Raw genomic sequence first — 19883 nt, 5'->3', positions numbered from 1 at the left:
GTCACCTTGGGAAGGGGATTTTTTTCGAACCCAATATGACAGTGGATGTCTTTTTGTACTTTCTGACACTTTTTGTTTGCACTTTACAAATATGCACTTTAATATTATTTACACTTTAACATCAAAATAAAATTAAATAGAATTTTGGGGGGTTCACCCATGTGATGTGGCGGGTTTCCATACAAATGTTTGAAATCCAGTATGGGCGACAGCCATGGGTAACTCCATGTTTGGTCTTCAAACATGTCTGCCTTTGTTCATCCCGATTTACAGGAGTCTCACAGGAACTGACTCTCAGGGACTATACCCCTCCAGTTGTTCAGGAACTACAATAATGCCTATTCATGTTTGTGAATGTCAGAGTTTTACAATGCCTCATGGGACTTGTAGTTCCGCAACAGCTGGAGGGTTGTAATTTTGGAGATCCTTGTCTTGATCTGCCTTTTCTATTGCTAGCTCTGTTGTTTTGTCTATGTAATTACATATTCTCTATCCCTTTCTCATGCAGCAATGAAGGAGATGATAAGAAAAGACCAGTTATCATTCATCGTGCTATTCTGGGATCTGTGGAGAGGATGATTGCAATCCTATGCGAAAATTATGGTGGAAAATGGTATTTTTTATTTTTTTCCTTTTTAGTAAATGCTTCTGTAATGTTATTAGAATTCAGAAGAGTTTATATAGAAAATGTTTCTGCATTTGTGTGCACAGATCTACTTGTTATGCTTCATGGACACAGTCAAAAATTACCATATAGTGTACAATACGGCTAGATTTTCTCAATAGCAGTGGTGGTTGTACGCAAGTATACACAAATTTTAGCCGCTACATGCATACAGCTCTGTACACATGTAGTCACTCAGATTCTTGTGTGCATACACATACTGCCTTCCATTGATTTGTACAAGCTGACTAGTGACCGCTGTATGCTGCACCTCTCAAACCTTGCAAAGCCATAGGCTTTGTTTACAGCCATTTGTGGCCATGTGCATGAAGCCTTGTGCTTTGTTTACAATCACATGTTTTCATTACTCCGCATTGTTTGTTTGTTTTTATTTCATTTGTAGGTAGATTTGCAGTGTATTGTACCAGAAACTTGATTTTAACATCAGAAGGTGTTGTGGCCCCTACCACGTGAATCAGACGTTTGTGGCTGGAGCTGCCAGGAGCTTCATGCAGGCAGTTCAATAACTCTAGCAGCAGCTGAATGAACATGGCTGCTTGTCTTAATATGACAGACGAGCAGAGATAGGTGAGTGGCTCACCTATGGCGTTACATGGGCTGCCTATACGCAGTATCTGACAGCTCCAGCCACACAAACGGTCAAATAAAACAATAGATACCACAACACCCCTGTGAACGAGGCCTAATTGCGACAATGCACAAATCCATAATGAATGGTGAAATGAATTTACCTGTAAACTGCTCTACCAGCTGTCTGTGGCTATCCCTATAAACACATCTACATAGGTCTGTCTCTAGATAACAATGACTAGAAAGGTGTTCAAGCCAGTTAGTGCGAGACTGATGACTTTGTAAGGTCATATGTCTTCAGGTCCAGTTGCTGACAAAGGTCTTCACATGGAATTCTTAAAGCCCAACTTCAGCAAAAACCTTTTTGGACTGATATAGGAAAAATATATGACTTTGTCAGTCCATGACCCCATGAGATTTCATCCCGCTTCATGTCCCTCTGACAGCCTATTACTGCAGGCCAAGAAACGAGGAGGGTCATAGACAGCAGTAATAACCTAACCTTACCTTACCTAATCATTTTTCCCTTTTTTGCTACAAATTATGTTGTTTACCGAAAAAGTAAAGAAAAAGCCCCCTTTGGGAACACAGACATTAAAGTATTTGTGCAAAAATGCACACTAGCTAAATAAAATGATTTGCCATATATTAGACTACAAAGCCTCCCTTCTATTCCTTTGTCCCATAGCTGGGGGTGTCTTTCTATTCTTAGCAGCTGGAGTTTTGACAGTGAGTCTCCGGATAAGGCCCACAGTAAGGCAAATCGAGCAGGGATGGACGGGCATGGCGGCAAAGTTGACTAAGAGTGCGGGTACACCTAGCATCAGAAAGGCCGGGGTCGCAAACCGAACATGTCAGCATGGATTTGCTTTTGTGCTTGGCATAGTCAGATAGAAAAAAAGGAAATAAGGTAAACGGTCAGGATCACCAGGTATTTTATAGCAAATGAATGAAAACTACAGTCCCTCTCCAAGATACTGACATCCTCTCTGTCTCCATCTCTAACTTATTGGTATGATAAAAAAAAAAAATTCACATTTAATTTGTACTGTGAAATCTCAGTCTACTGTAGCAGGCAGGGGCAACCCCATAGGAGCTGTATAGTGTCATCGTCATCACTGATGTATCATATGATCCTTTAGGAGAGATTTACTAAAAATAGTGCACACAGAATCTGGTGCAGGTGTGCATAGTAACCAATCGGCTTCTAATATTCAGGTTGTTCAAATAAAGCTGAATTCCACACAAGTGGAAGCTCCGCTTATCTGATTCCTCCCACCCCCCGAAAGGTGCCAAAATGTGGGGGAGGGGGGGAGCGGATACATGTCAAAAACAGATACCCGCTCCCACTTCCATGTAAGGGCGCCGCGGCGCTCTATGTCATTTGTGGCTCCTCCTCCTTTTCTCCCCCCTGCTGCCTTCTGGGAGACGCACACAAACAGGTCCCAGAAGACAGCGGAACCATTTAAAAAGCGCAGCGTGACTCGCGCATGCGCAGTAGGAAAAAGCCGGTGAAGCCATAAGGCTTCAAGGCCTATTCCCCTTAGTAAGGATGCCAGCACCCAGAGCTGGTGGACAGGTCGGCTTCGGGGGAAGACATCGCTGGGGTCCTTGGACAGGTAAGTGTCCTTATCTGTGTGCACCAGTTTTAGTAACGCAACCCCTTTGTGTTTCTGTGTGTAGCGGCCTACAGTATTGAAAGTCCTGGCCAGAAGAGCTAGCAGTTTCATACAGAAGGCTAAATTTGAGCTGCATTTTCTAAATAGAACTTTTTATTCTGTTAGCAAAGCAAATGTTAAAACATTAATTTACTGGAGTATGATCTCTTTATATTTCTGTGTACTTTTTTATTAGGCCTTTTTGGCTTTCCCCTCAGCAAGTTATGGTAGTCCCTGTGGGACCAAGCTGTGAGGACTATGCACAACAGGTAATTATTGCTGAGTATTCTATGATGACATACAACCAATTGGCAGATCTTGTTATTTCAGTCTACGTGTTGAACTTTACATACTTTGTGTGGTATCAAAAGACCATTTCTGAAACCATGGGCTTAAAGGATAGGTTCACACAATGGGCTTAAAGGACAAGTTCACCTTTGGGAACATGTTACATGTTTCACCCGATTTTAGGGTGGAACATGTAACAAGCTTCCAGTGCTGCAGCCGCAGTACCCAACCTCAGCCGGGTTCACACTATAACCCACTGCGGATCACACAGGAGCGCTGTGCATCCCTCTTCCCCGTTTCAGGGACGAATCGGGGCTGATTCTATGCCTGAATTTGGCCCTGAAACTGAGCCAAAGACGTTTTTTGTGCAGTGCGCTCCGCAGCCGCAATGGAGATATGTGAACTGGCTCCATAAGGAGCCAGTCATGCAAATTGGATGATGGGAAACTCATCTAATTCGCATAGGTGTGAAAAGGGGCCTTAAATGTGAAATCTCACTTATTTATTTTTATTTTTTTATTTATTTTAAATGTTTGCCTCCCTAGGAGACAACATACATGTACTAGCTTTCAGGTCAGACATGGTGCCCCCTGCACAAACAAGTCCCCCCCCCCAGCCTTTGACAACATAGCTAACAAGAAGTTGGATTTTGTGCTCCAAGCACTTGCCAGAGACAAGCTGTGGCAAGAAGAATGCAGATAAGCAGGCTAGTGTCAGTATGTAGCCGAGACAAGCACCATTTATCAAGCTTGCTAGCTCTTTGCTAGCTACACTGTCCGACCACTGATGGGGGAGGGCTGTTACCCTGTCTGACCTCACAGCTAGGCTAAAAAGCACATAGGAACATGGAACAAAGTACTACAAGTACTCTTTCACTTAAGGACAGAACACTGAAAAAAGTGTCTTTTGGTCCAATCATGTCCTTAGTAACCACTGCATGTTTCTGTACCCAGACTCAGAATTACTTGTCACCATAGGTTGCTTTTAATGCTCATACACATAGGCTTTGACTCCTTGCAATTCTATTTTTTGCCTAGAAGTGCTTCAGTGAGCATGTAATTTTTAAAGAAGAGCTCTCACTTATTTTTCTGCTAACTGTATTTTTTTGATGGTCACTCAGGTGTGCAAAGACTTTTTTGATGCTGGTTTTATGGCTGATGTGGATTTGGATCACAGTTGTACATTGAATAAGAAGATACGAAATGCTCAGCTGGCTCAGTACAATTTTATTTTAGGTAATTATGAATGATTGTCGTGTTTATTTAAAGCTTTCACCTGTTCTATGCCTTTCCAACTATGTCACAAGGGATGAGGCTTGTATTAGCAGCCATTTTGCATCTACAGAGGTTTATCATCTAAACAAAGCTTGTAAGGAAAAGCAATGTATCACTTCTCTGGGCTCATTTACGTATATGCCTGTACAAAGGGGCCATCTTCCCCCATGTGGGATGCATGGGTGTTCATGCAGACCCGTGCTGGCAGTCTGTTCACATCAATGACCGGCAACCAGCCGCACGAAAGACAAAACCAAAGAAAATTCCTAGATCAACTCTCAAGCCAGTCTGCTACAAAATTATCCAGTGTGCATTAAAAACAGGGGTTTTGTTAGCACACATTTGCAAATACATGCATAAGCCACAGAGCCACTCCAAAGCATCCCAGTATTATCTGCAGTCCTAACTCTCGTTTATTTCTTTGAGAACTTCCATAGTAGAAGCACATGCATTCTAATAGCTACCGTATTTTTCGCTCCATAAGACGGACCTGACCATAAGACGCACCTAGGTTTTAGAGGTTGAAAACAAGAAAAAAAAATATTCTGAACCAAATGGTGTACTAAAATATTTTCCAGGGCCCATGAAATGCAGAGTGACCATTACCATAGAAAATGCAGAGTGACCATTATCATAGAAAGTATTGGCAGAGTATGGAGGGATGGCTGTGACTGCACTTGTCACAGAGCAGCGCTGTGGGCACTACAGATGCTGCCATCCGATCTCTCCCCTCCACTGTACAGATCTGTACACAGAGGGAAGAGAGGAACCGGCATCAAATGGCGGGTGCATCAAGATGGCCACCGCTCCGGAGCTAGGCCCGAAGCTGCGGCCTTCCCTAAGGCCAAGGCCGCGGAGCGCTCCGGATCGTGGCGGGGGTGGTGCCAATCGTATATTTGACCCATAAGATGCAGGCCCATATTTCTGGGGGAAAAAAGTTCATCTTATAGTCCGAAAAATACGGTATATAGAGGGCAGGTGAGCCTTGAGGTAGCCCACCCCTCCTCAAAGGCATGCAAATACATATACTGTGTGTATGTATTTATGTATATGTGCAGTGGGGAAAACAAATTATTTGAGCCCCTGCAGATTTTGTAAATTAAACACACAAAGAAATTAAGGATCTATCATTTTTATCGGGTGTATTTTTAAATGCTAGCGACCGAATATAAACCCAAAATCCAGAGAAAAATAAAAACGCACAATACAAATGTTCTAAACTGAGTTTCAGATCAGTGAGTAAAATAGGTATTTGATCCCTTACCAACCAACAATAATTTTGGCTCCCACAGACTGGCTAAATTATGTGGAATATATAAAGTGCAGTGCTAAATAGCTATATATAAATTAACAAAAACGTGACAAATTCTCATAGACAAGAAAAAATATATGTAAGAAAGTGTATAAAAATCCCTCTATGGCGTTAAATGCGCCCAAGCATTTATGCAAACATTAACATATTATATGTCAAATAGAAAATTAAGTGGTTAAATAAAGTCCATATCACAAGTCCATTGTGAGTGGAGTGGAATCCCAAAAGAAATGAAAGTGATCTGAAGAACATCCAAAAAAAGGTATATCCAAAGGATTCACCACTGTGCTGATACCATCACCGTAGAAAAATGCAGGCTTACCAGATATTAATGACCCAATTAAACATATGTTCAAGGGGTCACAAATCGCTTATTGCTCCAATTCTGGGGCACTGGCTTTGCAATCACAGGTCTACTGAGTCTTACTGTGGGGGTAGCCCTTCTCCAATTCTTGGACATGTATGGTTACAATACTTGAAGAGACATCTCCGACAGCAACCAAATTTAGCATGAAATGGAAGGATAAAGCCAAAATAGCATAATACCGTTTAAAATAAAAATTTTATAGAAATAAAGTAATAAACTCACATTTAAGTAGTCATTCAAATGCATGTCAATAAAAAATAGGCAGTAGTGGAGTCTTCCCTGGGACTGCCTTTTTTTTTATTGACATGCGTTTGAATGACTTCCCTCCATTTGCTTGTTGCCACTGCTAAAAGTGGAGAGGATGAGCTGCTCCAACTCCAAGTTCGTCCCTGCATCTATACAGAGACTCTTCTCCTCCATCCATGCCTTGTTACTGCCCTGCATAGGGGCTTACCTCTTCCGTTGTGGAGCCATGCTGGCAGTCTCAGTCCATCGATTCGTATCCACTCCACATTGCAGTGAGCTGGGAAACCGCAAGTGACACGGGTGTGCCTTTAAAAAAGCACCGCCCACCGTCCTCAGATCCCCGCCAATTAAAATACAGGAAAGGACAGAAACAAAAAGAGTGGGAGTGTTTGCGGGCGCATCATTTGCACCCTGAACATGCCCTAAACACGGGCAAATTGAATTCCCAGCTTGCAATCAGCTTGCAAGCTGGGAAGCTTCTCATAGACTGCTGTTTGTCCAGCGTCCAAACGCTCTTAAAGAGCACCCTTTTTTTATTTTTTTTATTTTTTTAACCGCTTGTGTGCCCCCTTTGGATGGGCTGTCATATAATAATTATATACACAGCTCAAAAAAACTAAAGGAACACTTTTTAATCGGAGTATAGCATCAAGTCATTTAAGCTCCTGGGATATTGATCTGGTCATTAACACCAAAGCAGCTGAAACTGAATAACAGGTGCACTAGATGGGCATAAATGAGACGACCTCCAAAACAGGAATGGTTTTACAGGTGGAGACCACTGACATTTTTTTTCCTACTCGTCTCTTCTGACTGTTTTTTTTTTTTCACTAGTTTTGCATTGACTACTGTCCGTGTCCCTACTGGTAGCATAAGGTGATACCTGGACCCTATAGAGGTTGCACAAGCAGTCAAACTCCTCCAGGATGCCACATCAAAACGTGCCATTGCCAGAAGGTGTCAAGAGCATGGAGGAGATTCCAAGAGACAGGCAGCTACTCTAGGAGAGCTGGATAGGGCCGTAGAAGGTCCTTAACCCATCAGCAGGACCAGTATCTGTTCCTTTGTGCAAGGAGGAAGAGGATGAGCACTGCCAGAGCCCTACAAGGACCTCCAGCAGGCCACTGGTATGAAGTGTCTCTGATTGTTTGGTCAGAGACATTCACGAGGGTGGCCTGAGGGCCCAGTGTACTCTAATGGGCCCTGTGCTCACTGCCCAGCACCATGGAGCTCGACTGGCATTTGCCATTGAACAGCAGAATTGGCAGGATAGCCACGGACACCCTGTGCATTTCACAGATGACAGCAGGTTCACCCTGAGCACATGTGCAGGGCCGTCTTTAAGGCAGGGCAAAAGGGGCAGCTGCCCTGGGCCCTGTCATTGTTTTGGGGCCCAAAGCAGCTGCCTCATACTTGCCAACTATCCCAGTTTAAATTCCCTTGAAGTGTTCGTCCCGTGCTGTGTCCCAATATCTCAGTGTGAAGTGCTGCTACTAATGCTGCCCAGCTCTGCCCTATTGTTGTGTACAGATGACTCACCTGCAGGCCCTGTGTTTACATGTAAATCCCAGCATTCCTATGTAAATAGCTTCATCCCAAGGCATAGATATGTAAATAAAGGCGGCATTCATATGGATATCATGCCCCCTGCAGTGAGCAGTATTACTGTACAGTAATCTCTAGCAACCAACCAACAATAGAAATCATGTAGTGTAACATCTAGTAACTAATCAGCGAGCCGTAATGTGTGCTGTAACCTCTAGCAACCAGTCAGTAAGGGGTAATGATACACTGTAACCTCTGGCAACCAATTGCAATCGCTGCCTGATCTGATACAGTAAACCAATTTTAAGTCTAGCTGCTATTTATTGTATGTCACAGAGCAGGTGGAGAGCAAAATTGTATTGGGGGGAGGGGGGGCCCAAGAAAACGTTTGCCCAGGGTCCAATCATTATTAAAGACAGCCCTGCACATGTGACAGACGTGAAAAGGTCTGGAGAAGCCATGAAGAACATTATGCTGCCTTTAACATCGATCGGCATGACCGGTTTGGTGGTGGATCAGTGATGGTCTGGGGAGGCATATCCATGGAAGGACACACAGACCTCTGCAGACTAGGCAATGGCATCCTGACTGCCATTGGGTATTGGGATGAAATTCAAGGACCCACTGTCAGACCCTATGCTGGTTCAGTGGGTCCTGGGTTCCTCCTGGTGCACGAAAATGTCCACCTAATGTGGTGAGAGTATGCAACCAGTTCCTGGAGAATGAAGGAATTGATACCATTGAATAGCCCCCACGCTCGCCTGACCTAAATCCAATAGAACACCTCTGAGACATTATGTTTTGGTCCATCCAACACCGCCAGGTTGCACCTCAGTCTAGTCTGTTCAGGAGCTCAGTGATGCCCTGGTCCAGATCTGGGAGGAAATACCCCAGGACACCATTTGTTGTCTCATTAGGAGCAAGCCCTGATGTTGTCGGGCATTCATACAAGCATGTGGGGGCCATACAAACAACTGAGTGCCATTTTGAGTTGCTGCAATGAAATTTCAGCAAAATATACTAGCCTGCTTTACCATTTTTTCACTTTGATTTTTCATGGTGTCTTTGAAATCTAGCCCTCTATAGATTGATCATTTTCATTTCCATCAAACGATGTGGCATCCTTTCTTTCCTAACACATTACACAGTCCATATCTGTATACATATCTAGCATGATATTTTTCCCCATTGAGACCTGATGTGTTTTCAAAGTGTGCCTTTGTTTTTATTTTTTTGAGGTGTGTGTTAAGAAATATATATTATAATATTATTATTACAACATCTGTGTACTGTTGAATATTGTCTCTCAACTTCTGTTTCATGCAACTATTGTATTTGGAGCCCCAAATAGCAGGAACATTCCAACGACTGTTCTAATCCTCTCCCACACCATCACAAGCTCAAAATACAAAATACAAATATTTGGCTGCACATACACTTTAACCTCAACTCTGTGTTTTAGGAGAATTCTTCTAAATGCTTTGCTCCATTAACTAACAAAACTCTTGTTGTTTTAGTGGTCGGCGAGAAAGAGCGGTCAAACAAGGCAGTCAATGTGCGGACCAGAGATAACAAGGTGCATGGAGAGGTATCTATAGCTCTAGCTATAGAAAAACTCACAAAGTTAAAGAAGTCGCAAAGTAAAAATGCAGAAGAGGAATTCTGAAGACCAGATAATAGGGAAATACACTACCTTTCAGGAATCAAATACTGCTGCTAATATATCTGTAAAATATATATTGCCAATAAATAGAACTTTGGTCATTTATATTGGTCTTATCAAAATTTAAATACAATTTTCTAAAAATTTTCTTGCCAAAGCCCCTTTCTCTCTGAGATCATATCACTAGCTGAAAGATATGAGACTGATATTAGCATCAACTTATTCACTGTCCCAAAACCAAAATATCCATTTTATATGGGCACAGCTTTTTAGCCCCTTGCACATGGGGCTGTCTAGGAGCAGATGCATTCCTTTAGGTGTTTAGTGCACCTGGGAGGGTCAGATGCAGTGTCCAGCTTTGCTGTCAAAGTCTATGGCAAGTTGTGGCTGGACAGGACTGTACGTTGTACCAAATGATATAAGCATGTAGGGCCCTGTGCATTCAAGGATGAAGGTCAGCACCTCTCAGTACAGCATCCAGCTACAGCCTTCCACAGGGTCGGTGCTAGACTATTTTGCACCCTGGGCGAGACCAGCTACTTGCGCCCATCACAAAAAAAAATCAAAAATCAAAATGAATTCAATCATTTTAGCACCAGAACTCCTGGTGGATGGATGGCGTCAGGTGGACAGGTTGAAGGGATGGAGCCAGGAGGACCTGAGAGGGGGAGTGCAGCCAGGTGAGAGGAGTGTGCTCCCCCCCCCCCCCCACCACCTGGCCTTGGGGCACTTCTTTTTAGCTCCCTCCACATGTCAGGCAGCGGGCGGCAGTCGGTGTCACCAGTCCCAGGATCACGCACGGGAGTCCTCCTCCAGCTCCTCCCCTGTTCAGATCAGCTGAACATTCGGTTCCATCCCCGGGCTCCAGCAGCCGGCCGCAGAGAGAGGCTGGGTAAGCAGGGCAGGCTGCAGGAGCAGCTTTGCTTTGGGCTCATCCAACTCCAGGACAAGTGGCCCGGCGGCCTCAGCCCAGTGTGTGTCCTATGGCCAGTTCGGATCTAGGTAGATCCATCCCGGCTATCTCTCTCTGTGCACAATGCCGCCCGCCCTGCTCCTCCAATGGCTGCACATCACTCAGGGAGGGAGGCGGGCAGAGAGCTGACACCCATGGCTACTGGACATCGGCATGGTCGCCCCTGGCACCAGGGAGGGGGGGGCGGGGGATATGCCTGCACATTCTCCCTGCCTAGCGACTCTGCAGCCAGCCAGATGGAGCTACTTCCCGATACACTCCACACAAGCCACCACCCACCAGGGGGGATCCAATCCTCTGGAGGGGACCCAGTGGCTGTGGTTGTGCCCTAGGTGGCAGTGCTCCCTAGGCGGCTGCCTAGTTCGCCTAGTGGGAGTGCCAGCCTGGCCTTCCATAGAATTTGACATGCTGTTTGCTGCAACTCTCTCTGACGTGCACACCAAAATGCTGTAAGGGTCTAGATGGCTCTGTGTGCAAGGGGCCTTAAAGTACCCGTTTCTCAAAACTTTTGCTAAATCGCTTACCTCCCAACTACACTTATCCCCTACAAACAGCTGCTTAGTTCCTATAGATCCAGAGCCGCTATTGTTTACAGCCTATGTTTTAGCATTACCCAATTGTACATTTATAATAAAGCACAGATAGCACTGTCTGCTCCCAATTAGAATGTGTTTGGTTACACACACCGCACTTTCAAAAAATTTGGGCCATGATGTAGACCTTGTGGTGGCCCACTGAGTCCTCTCTGCTTAACACAGGAGAGAGAACTCAATAACTGGAGGTAAGCATGTTCTATGATTATGGCAGGTCACATGATCAGACTCTCACCTTGCTTTGTATTTTTTATATTACTACACTAGTTTATTTTTGACTCATCACAACACAGTGCACATTCATAATGTACATGACTTTATACATGTGTGTGGTATGTGTTTTATTTATTTTTATGGACCGCTTGGAGCATTGGTTCTCAACTCCTGTCCTGAGGATCCACCAACAGGCCAGATTTTAAGTATTACCTTGGGGAGATGCAGACTAGAATACTGCAATCACTGAGCAGCAAATGATATCACCTGTCATGTATTTCAGTTATCTTGCAAACCTGGCCTGTTAGTGGGTCCTGAGGAACCACTGGCTTAGGGCTAGGTTTCAGATATATATATGTATATATGTATGTATATGTTTGTTTTTTTCTATTTTAAGTGCATACATGCTAAGTAATGTGTAAATAGAACACTTACAGGCAGGGCCTATCCTAGGCAGGGTGTGGAGCCTAGTACCGGAACACATTCCAGTACTAGACTCCACTAATCTTTATGTCCGGTGCGTGTGGAGCAGTCTCCTGTCTGCCCTGCCCCCTCTGTGTGTCGGCTCTTCTCTTCTGGATTGGCCGGAGCTGCTGCCAATCATCCAGTGCACTCCCAGAAATACTGTTCGAGTGCCGCCCTCCTAGTAACCAAAGATGCCACGGAGGCCCCGCCCCCTTGCAACGTACACGGTGCTCCCAATGCGCCCAAGCTACAGGGATCTATTGCACAGGTACTGATCTATGGGGACAGCTGCTGTGGGGGGGCTCTGATGGGGGACAGCTGCTGTGGGGGGACACCTACAGTGGGGGGCTCTGATAGGGGACAGACTCTGATGGGGACACCTGCTATGGGGGTGCCCTAATGGGGGGGACACCTGCTATGGGGGTGCCCTAATGGGGGGGACACCTGCTGTGGGGGTGCCCTAATGGGGGGGACACCTTCTGTGGGGTGCTATGATGGGGGAAACCTACTGTGGGGGGGGCTCTGATGGGGGAAGCCTACCGTGGGGGGGCTCTGATGGGGGACACCTGCTGTGGGGGGGCTCTGATGGGGGACACCTGCTGTGGGGGGGCTCTGATGGGGGACACCTGCTGTGGGGGAGGCTCTGATGGGGGACACCTGCTGTGGGGGGGGAGGCTCTGGTGGGGGACACCTGTTGTGGGGGGGCTCTGATGGGCACTTTGATATAAGCTGCGCATGCCGCAGGTCACTCTCTCCCCAGAATTCCCTCATTCTCAACTTTAAAAGTTGGGAGGTATGCAGGAGCAGATCAGGGGAGGAGAGACTGTGCCACCACCATCCCTGTATGGTTTAGGAGATATTCCCCTCGCAATGAGCCGCTGACTTCAGCGGCGCATGCGCACGGGGGATTCTCGACTGAAAGTCTGGCATACACCAGACCCTGCCGGGAAGAAAACTCCCACGCATGCCGACATCGCGGCTCCGGCCACTCACAGCGCCGGAGCCCGATACCCGGAAGACACGCAGAGGGAACTTGTTGGCTCCCTCTGCGTGGACCGAGTGAGATGCCGGCGCCTTGTACTAAGGTAAGTATTTCATAATGAGCTAGTATGCGGTGCATACTAGCTCATTATGCCTTTTCCCTTACAGTTGTAGGAAAAAAAAAAAGTCAGTGGGTTTACTCCCTCTTTAATACTGAATTTCTATTTTGCTTTATACTGACAAAAATACCAAGTTATTTGTAAAGAGCTGAAGGGAACACAAATGTGGAAGCATTGATCAGTAAAGGGGCTGTAATAACAGTCCCTAGCAGCAGCTGAGGCTGGTGCTCAAAATGTCAGGGGGGTACAAACTAACATCCCATCCCTCCCCAGAGAGACGAGCAGCAGCGATCACCCCAGAGGGCAGTGTAAACTGCCTGTGGGAGAGATACGATGCGGGAACCCGCTCTGGAATCGAGCTAGTTCCCGCATCTCTATAGTGTGAACCCAGGCTAAGGATTATAAATAAATAAAAAAAAGCATAAGACACACACCTAGTAGGCTAAATGGACTTGTCAGGTTATTAAAACAAATTTGGATGGTAAAATTACCAAAGTTTCACAGAAAATTACAGTTCACAAAAAAAAATCCTAGGAAGAAAAACTAATTTATGTACTCTAGACTGAGCCAAAAACATACATAAAATTAAAATCCTAAAAAAGCACTCACCTTAAGACCCCTTTCACACGACACCGACCATTGCGTCGGCGGTAAAACGCCGCTATTTTTAGCTGCATTTCACCGCCGGATTTGCAGCGCATTTTGGCCGCTAGCGGGGTGCTTTTACCCCCGCTAGCGGCCGCGAAAGGGTTAAAACCGCCGGCAATACGCCGCAATAGCGGCGTTTGGCAGGCGGTATTACAGCGCTGCCCCATTGATTTCAATAGGGAGCAGCGGTGGAGGAGAGGTAAACACACCGCTCCTTCACCGCTCCAAAGAAGCTGCTGGCAGGACTTTTTTCTGACGTCCTGCCAGTGCACCGCTGTAATGTGAAAGCCCTCGGGGCTTTCACACTGCAGATAATGGTGCAGCTTCTTTAGGGCGGATTGCAGGCGCTATTTCTAACGCTATAGTGCCTGCAAAACGCCCTGGTGTGAAAGGGGTGTCAGACAGGAAATCTGGACAGTATTCAGGTATACCACACTCGAAACATACATGGAACACGGATCCCCTTCACCATGTTCTGGTGTGCACAGGGTCTGAGACAAGTCCCCCCTGCTATGCTGAAGGTCTCCTCAGATGTCACACTTGCAGTAATGCATGGGGTCCTCCTAATTTTTTACCATTTAATTATTAGCCCTGGATGCAATATAGTTAGTGATCATAAGGTTCAGGTGCTGCAATTTCAGTGGGTTCAATAATATATGTCACACTCTGCATTGGTATATACCAATCATACCATTGCATTGGTATGATTGGTCAAAGCCAAAGTCGAATGAAAGTTGCATTGAGTCGCGATGCAAAGTCAAATGACTTTGGGGTTGCAGCAGCGTGAACAGAGGCTCAGCCAATGCGGCTCACAGCAGGGGTCCAGTGTGTCCCTGTTCTCCGTTTCAGGGCCAAATTTTTGTTGCCTGAATTCGGACCTGAAACGGAGCCAAAGACACACAGGACCCCTGTGTAATGGGCTCTGCAACTTCGCTGGTGATGTGTAAACCAACTCCATAGAGAGCTGGTCACAAGCTCCTGTCGTGGGAATTGGATACGGAGAAGCCCACATCCAATCCGCATAAGTGTGAACCCAGTCTCGGGGTTGTATTTTTTGGGGAAGCAGTGAAGGAATGTTGGTCAGAAGACTGATCCTTGTCCCCATCACGAAATACAGCAAAGAGGAACTTCTTCAAAGTAGCATATTTTGTGCTTCCTCTGGGATGGCAGCAGATCAGCAACTTTGGTCTTGTCCCAGGGATCCAAACCTGAGTAAAGGTAACCAATCCTATTTAAAGTGTCATATTGTGCTTTATTTACCTATTTAAAGTAGTTGTAAACCCTGTACAACCACTTTTACCTACAGAGAGAAAGAGCTGGGAACAAACTGCCACCTGTGAGGATCTGATGACCTGCTGAAGAGAATTGGGGGCCTGCCTGGTCCACAGCCAGAGAAATACAATGGAAACAAAGAAGAATGGCGGCTCATCCGAATGTAAAATAAAATAATTTATTGACAGTCCATAAAATCAACGCGAACATGGCAAACATCAATCCACAAAGTTAATGCGTTTCACACAGACATGTTTACTTATCATTCAATTCTTTTGATTTTACTTCCGGGTGAGCCGCCATTCTTCTTTGTTTCCATTACTTTTACCTACAGGTAAGCCTATATTAAGGCTTGCCTATAGGTACTGGAAATATCTCCTAAACCTGTATGGTTTAGAAGATATTTACCTTATACGCTTGCGCTGACATCATCGGCACATGTGCACTGAAGAAAGGGCATGATCGTGCCGTTTCTAAAGGGCTTGTGCCGTGACTGGCGGCTGCCATGCGCGGGAGTGACCTCACATGACTCGAGCCAGAATCTGTGGCCCTGGAAGGAAGAGGGGTGAAGATGGACACTTGCACACAGCGGGGACATTGCAGGCTTCCTTTGATGCATACTAGCCCATTATGCTTTTACTTTGCAGGGGAAAAAGAGGAAGTAAAAGCCATCAGGGTTTAATTCCTCTTTAAGAGTGCCTCTGCTCTTGGGGACATTCTCAGGTTTGGAATACCCTGAAAGCAGCTTGAATATAGGATTGAGAGCTATATTGTTCTTAAATCTCAGGTATTCCTCTCTAGTTTGATTACTTGAATATATACTGTTACTGTCTGTTTTTCTTCCACGGAAATATTGCAGTAAAGACAATTTCTGTGTTTTATCATAATGTGTGTGTTTCTCATTAGTCATTGCACTTACAATATTGTGTGCCAGCAGGGCCTTCTTTAAGGCAGAGCAAAAGGGGCAGCTGCCCTGGGCCCTGTCAATGTTGTGGGGCCCAAATCAGCTGCTTCATACTTGCCAACTATCCTGGTTTATATTCCCTTGTCCCTTGAAGTTTTAGGCCAGTGATGTGTCCTGATATCTCAGGGTGAAGTGCTGCTACTAATGCTGTCCAGATCTACCCTATTGTTGTGTATGGATGACTCACCTGCAGACCCTGTGTTTACATGGAAATAACTGGCATTTATATGTAAATAAAGGCAGCATTCATGTGTACATCTTGCCCCCTGAGGTCATATCCACCATCACTTCTATTGAATTCTGCCCACTGGGGAGATAAAGAGGCATGCTTGAAAGTTCTGCCTGCAACTGTGGTCATTAAGCCTAACATCAACCAGCAGTGTAGGGTGTGCAGAGGTAGGCAGAGAAGGAATTAGTTTGGGGTTCACAGGTGAGCAAGGAGTGGGATGTATAGGATTTAAGGAAGGTGGGTGCAAAGATGAGCAGGAGAGGCAGGTGGAAGAGGGGGGGGGGGGTGGGTTAGAGTGGAGAGGATGGTCGAGTTTTGGAGTGCAGAAGTAAGCATGGGTTTTAGGATGTGAAGGTGTACTGACAGGGTGGATAAAGATGTAGATAGCGTGTAGGGCAGCCCATTCATTTCAACTGGCTGTTCTATGCGCTAGAAATGTGGAAGAAAGTCCCGGACCCTTTTTCAAAATCACATGGTGCCACAGCACGTCAGCAGATGGGAAGGGTGTCATTAACGATTGATGCCACTGCTGTGTATCTGCTAAAGGGTAGCACATTTCTGTGGTGTCAGGAAAGTGATTTTGCTTGTATTCTTGACAAACAAATGTGAACGCAGGCTAAATGTCTCGGTTACATTGGTGGTCAGTGTAAATCTTCTCATTACATTGGGGCTTGGTATAAAATCCTTTTATTCACACTAGTGGTCAGTGTGAATGCTCCCCTTACATTAGTGGTCAGTGTAAACCCCTATTACATTGGTGGCCAGTGTTGAAACTCTTTATATTGGTAGTCTGTAAAAAAAAAAAAAAAAATCAGCATTGCCATTGACCACACCCTCCCCTTTGCCCTGCAGTGCCACTGATCCCAGGATCCTAGGAGTTTTCTGTCTATTGATGGGTCCGCTGACCTCCCCAGTTTGTGGTTTACTGACAGTGAGGAAATGATGTGATGTAACCTCTAGCAACCAATCAGTAAACAGTATCACTGTACAGTATTCTCTAGCAACCAATCAACAAGCAGAAATCATGTGCTGTAACCTCTAGCAACCAATTAGTAAACAGTATCACTGTACAGTATTCTCTAGCAACCAATCAACAAGCAGAAATCATGTGCTGTAACCTCTAGCAACTAATCAGTGAGCCATAATGTTTGCTGTAACCTCTAGCAAGCATTCAGTAAACAGTAATTATATACTGTAACCTCTGGCAACCAATTGCAATTGCTGCCTGATCTGATACCATAAACTGATTTTGAGTCTAGCTGCTATTTATTGTATGTCTCAGAGCAGGTGGAGAGCGAAACTGCATGGGGGAGGGGCCCAAGAAAAGTTTTGCCCAGAGTCCAAACAATATTAAAGATGGCCCTGTGTGCCAGAGGGGGCTGAGGCTGTTATTAGGGTTGGGAGGCAGAGTAACGGACTGAACATATTTAAGCAGCTCCTTCGGGGTTATTGCTACATTATATTGACATCTGTGATGCTGTTTTTAATGTCACATTTTGCAAGAAGCTGCCAGGATGCCAGCAGTAGGAAGGTGGCGGAGGCCATCTTGATACACCCCGAATTTTATGCTTTGAAAATATAACATGAAAACAGCATGAATCTGAATATACTACGTTTATTTATATACGCTCACTTTATTGGTAAAATAACTGTGAAATTCAAGACATAGCTGGGTGTAGTAAGATGTCTGCCGCCTTCTAACATGCGCAGCATTATTCATCTGACGGAACGCCTCTCACGCAGACATCTCAAGTCTCCCGGAAGGTGCAGGAGACTCCCGCATTTCTGCAGAGGCTTCTGCACACCCGCAAGTGCCTCTCGATCTCCCGGGAATGATCATGTGGTGGGCAACAGCTGTGATCACCAATCTCCTTTGTTTTTTAGCTGACAGCCGCTTCTCCTTCACTCCCTCCCGTGGCTGTCAGCTAAAAAGCTATACAGGGAGATCGGTGATCACAGCTGTCCCTCCAGCCGCACCAATCATCCCCAGCTGCTCTGTGTGCGCCTCTCGGGCCCCCTCCATGTCCTTTTCCGTCCCCGTTCTCCTCCGACCCCTCCGTGTCCTTCTCCGCCCCGTTCTCCTCCGGCTCCCGCCGTGTCCTTCTCTGCCCCCCGTCGTGTCCTTCTCTGCCCCTGTTCTCCTCCGGCCCCCTCCGTGTCCTTCTCTGCCCCCGTTCTCCTCCGGCCCCCTCTGTGTCCTTCTCTGCCCCCGTTCTCCTCCGACCCCCTCCGTGTCCTTCTCCGCCCCCGTTCTCCTCCGACCACCTCCGTGTCCTTCTCCGCCCCCGTTCTCCTCCGGCTCCCGCCGTGTCCTTCTCTGCCCCCCGTCGTGTCCTTCTCTGCCCCTGTTCTCCTCCGGCCCCCTCCGTGTCCTTCTCTGCCCCCGTTCTCCTCCGGCCCCCTCTGTGTCCTTCTCTGCCCCCGTTCTCCTCTGACCCCCTCCGTGTCCTTCTCCGCCCCCGTTCTCCTCTGACCCCCTCCGTGTCCTTCTCCGCCCCGTTCTCCTCCGACTCCCGCCGTGTCCTTCTCTGCCCCCCGTCGTGTCCTTCTATGCCCCTGTTCTCCTCCGGCCTCCTCCGTGTCCTTCTCTGCCCCCGTTCTCCTCCGGCCCCCGCTGTGTCCTTCTCCGCCCCCGTTCTCCTCCGCCCCCCGCCGTGTCCTTCTCTGCCCCCGTTCTCCTCCGGCCCCCGCCGTGTCCTTCTCCGCCCCCGTTCTCCTCTGGGCCCCGCCATCTGACGGAACGCCTCTCACGCAGACATCTCAAGTCTCCCGGAAGGTGCAGGAGACTCCCGCATTTCTGCAGAGGCTTCTGCACACCCGCAAGTGCCTCTCGATCTCCCGGGAATGATCATGTGGTGGGCAACAGCTGTGATCACCAATCTCCTTTGTTTTCGATTTTTAGCTGACAGCCGCTTCTCCTTCACTCCCTCCCGTGGCTGTCAGCTAAAAAGCTATACAGGGAGATCGGTGATCACAGCTGTCCCTCCAGCCGCACCAATCATCCCCAGCTGCTCTGTGTGCGCCTCTCGGGCCCCCTCCATGTCCTTTTCCGTCCCCGTTCTCCTCCGACCCCTCCGTGTCCTTCTCTGCCCCGTTCTCCTCCGGCTCCCGCCGTGTCCTTCTCTGCCCCCCGTCGTGTCCTTCTCTGCCCCTGTTCTCCTCCGGCCCCCTCCGTGTCCTTCTCTGCCCCCGTTCTCCTCCGGCCCCCTCTGTGTCCTTCTCTGCCCCCGTTCTCCTCCGACCCCCTCCGTGTCCTTCTCCGCCCCCGTTCTCCTCCGACCACCTCCGTGTCCTTCTCCGCCCCCGTTCTCCTCCGGCTCCCGCCGTGTCCTTCTCTGCCCCCCGTCGTGTCCTTCTCTGCCCCTGTTCTCCTCCGGCCCCCTCCGTGTCCTTCTCTGCCCCCGTTCTCCTCCGGCCCCCTCTGTGTCCTTCTCTGCCCCCGTTCTCCTCTGACCCCCTCCGTGTCCTTCTCCGCCCCGTTCTCCTCCGACTCCCGCCGTGTCCTTCTCTGCCCCCCGTCGTGTCCTTCTCTGCCCCTGTTCTCCTCCGGCCCCCTCCGTGTCCTTCTCTGCCCCCGTTCTCCTCCGGCCCCCTCTGTGTCCTTCTCTGCCCCCGTTCTCCTCTGACCCCCTCCGTGTCCTTCTCCGCCCCCGTTCTCCTCTGACCCCCTCCGTGTCCTTCTCCGCCCCGTTCTCCTCCGACTCCCGCCGTGTCCTTCTCTGCCCCCCGTCGTGTCCTTCTATGCCCCTGTTCTCCTCCGGCCTCCTCCGTGTCCTTCTCTGCCCCCGTTCTCCTCCGGCCCCCGCTGTGTCCTTCTC

General features: G+C 47.4%; 1 protein-coding gene across 4 annotated transcripts in view; it reads left to right on the top strand.

The window, feature by feature from the left end:
- LOC143962609 (threonine--tRNA ligase 2, cytoplasmic-like) overlaps positions 1–9713 on the top strand; it is a 76078-nt gene extending 66365 nt beyond the window's left edge. For all 4 annotated transcript variants that reach the window (XM_077471906.1, XM_077471905.1, XM_077471904.1 and 1 more), the window contains 4 exons: positions 509–613; positions 3110–3182; positions 4322–4436; positions 9463–9713. In XM_077471906.1, the coding sequence (XP_077328032.1) occupies positions 509–613; positions 3110–3182; positions 4322–4436; positions 9463–9611 (442 nt within the window). In that variant the 3' untranslated portion in view covers positions 9612–9713. The remainder of the gene's footprint in view (positions 1–508; positions 614–3109; positions 3183–4321; positions 4437–9462) is intronic.
- The last annotated feature ends 10170 nt before the right edge of the window (positions 9714–19883 follow it).

Source organism: Lithobates pipiens, unplaced genomic scaffold, assembly GCF_037356315.1.
Source record: "Lithobates pipiens isolate NorthernLeopardFrog02 unplaced genomic scaffold, aLitPip1_a1.2 Scaffold_8, whole genome shotgun sequence".
NCBI classification, from domain to species: domain Eukaryota; kingdom Metazoa; phylum Chordata; class Amphibia; order Anura; family Ranidae; genus Lithobates; species Lithobates pipiens.
This window is presented reverse-complemented; position numbering and strand designations above follow the sequence as displayed.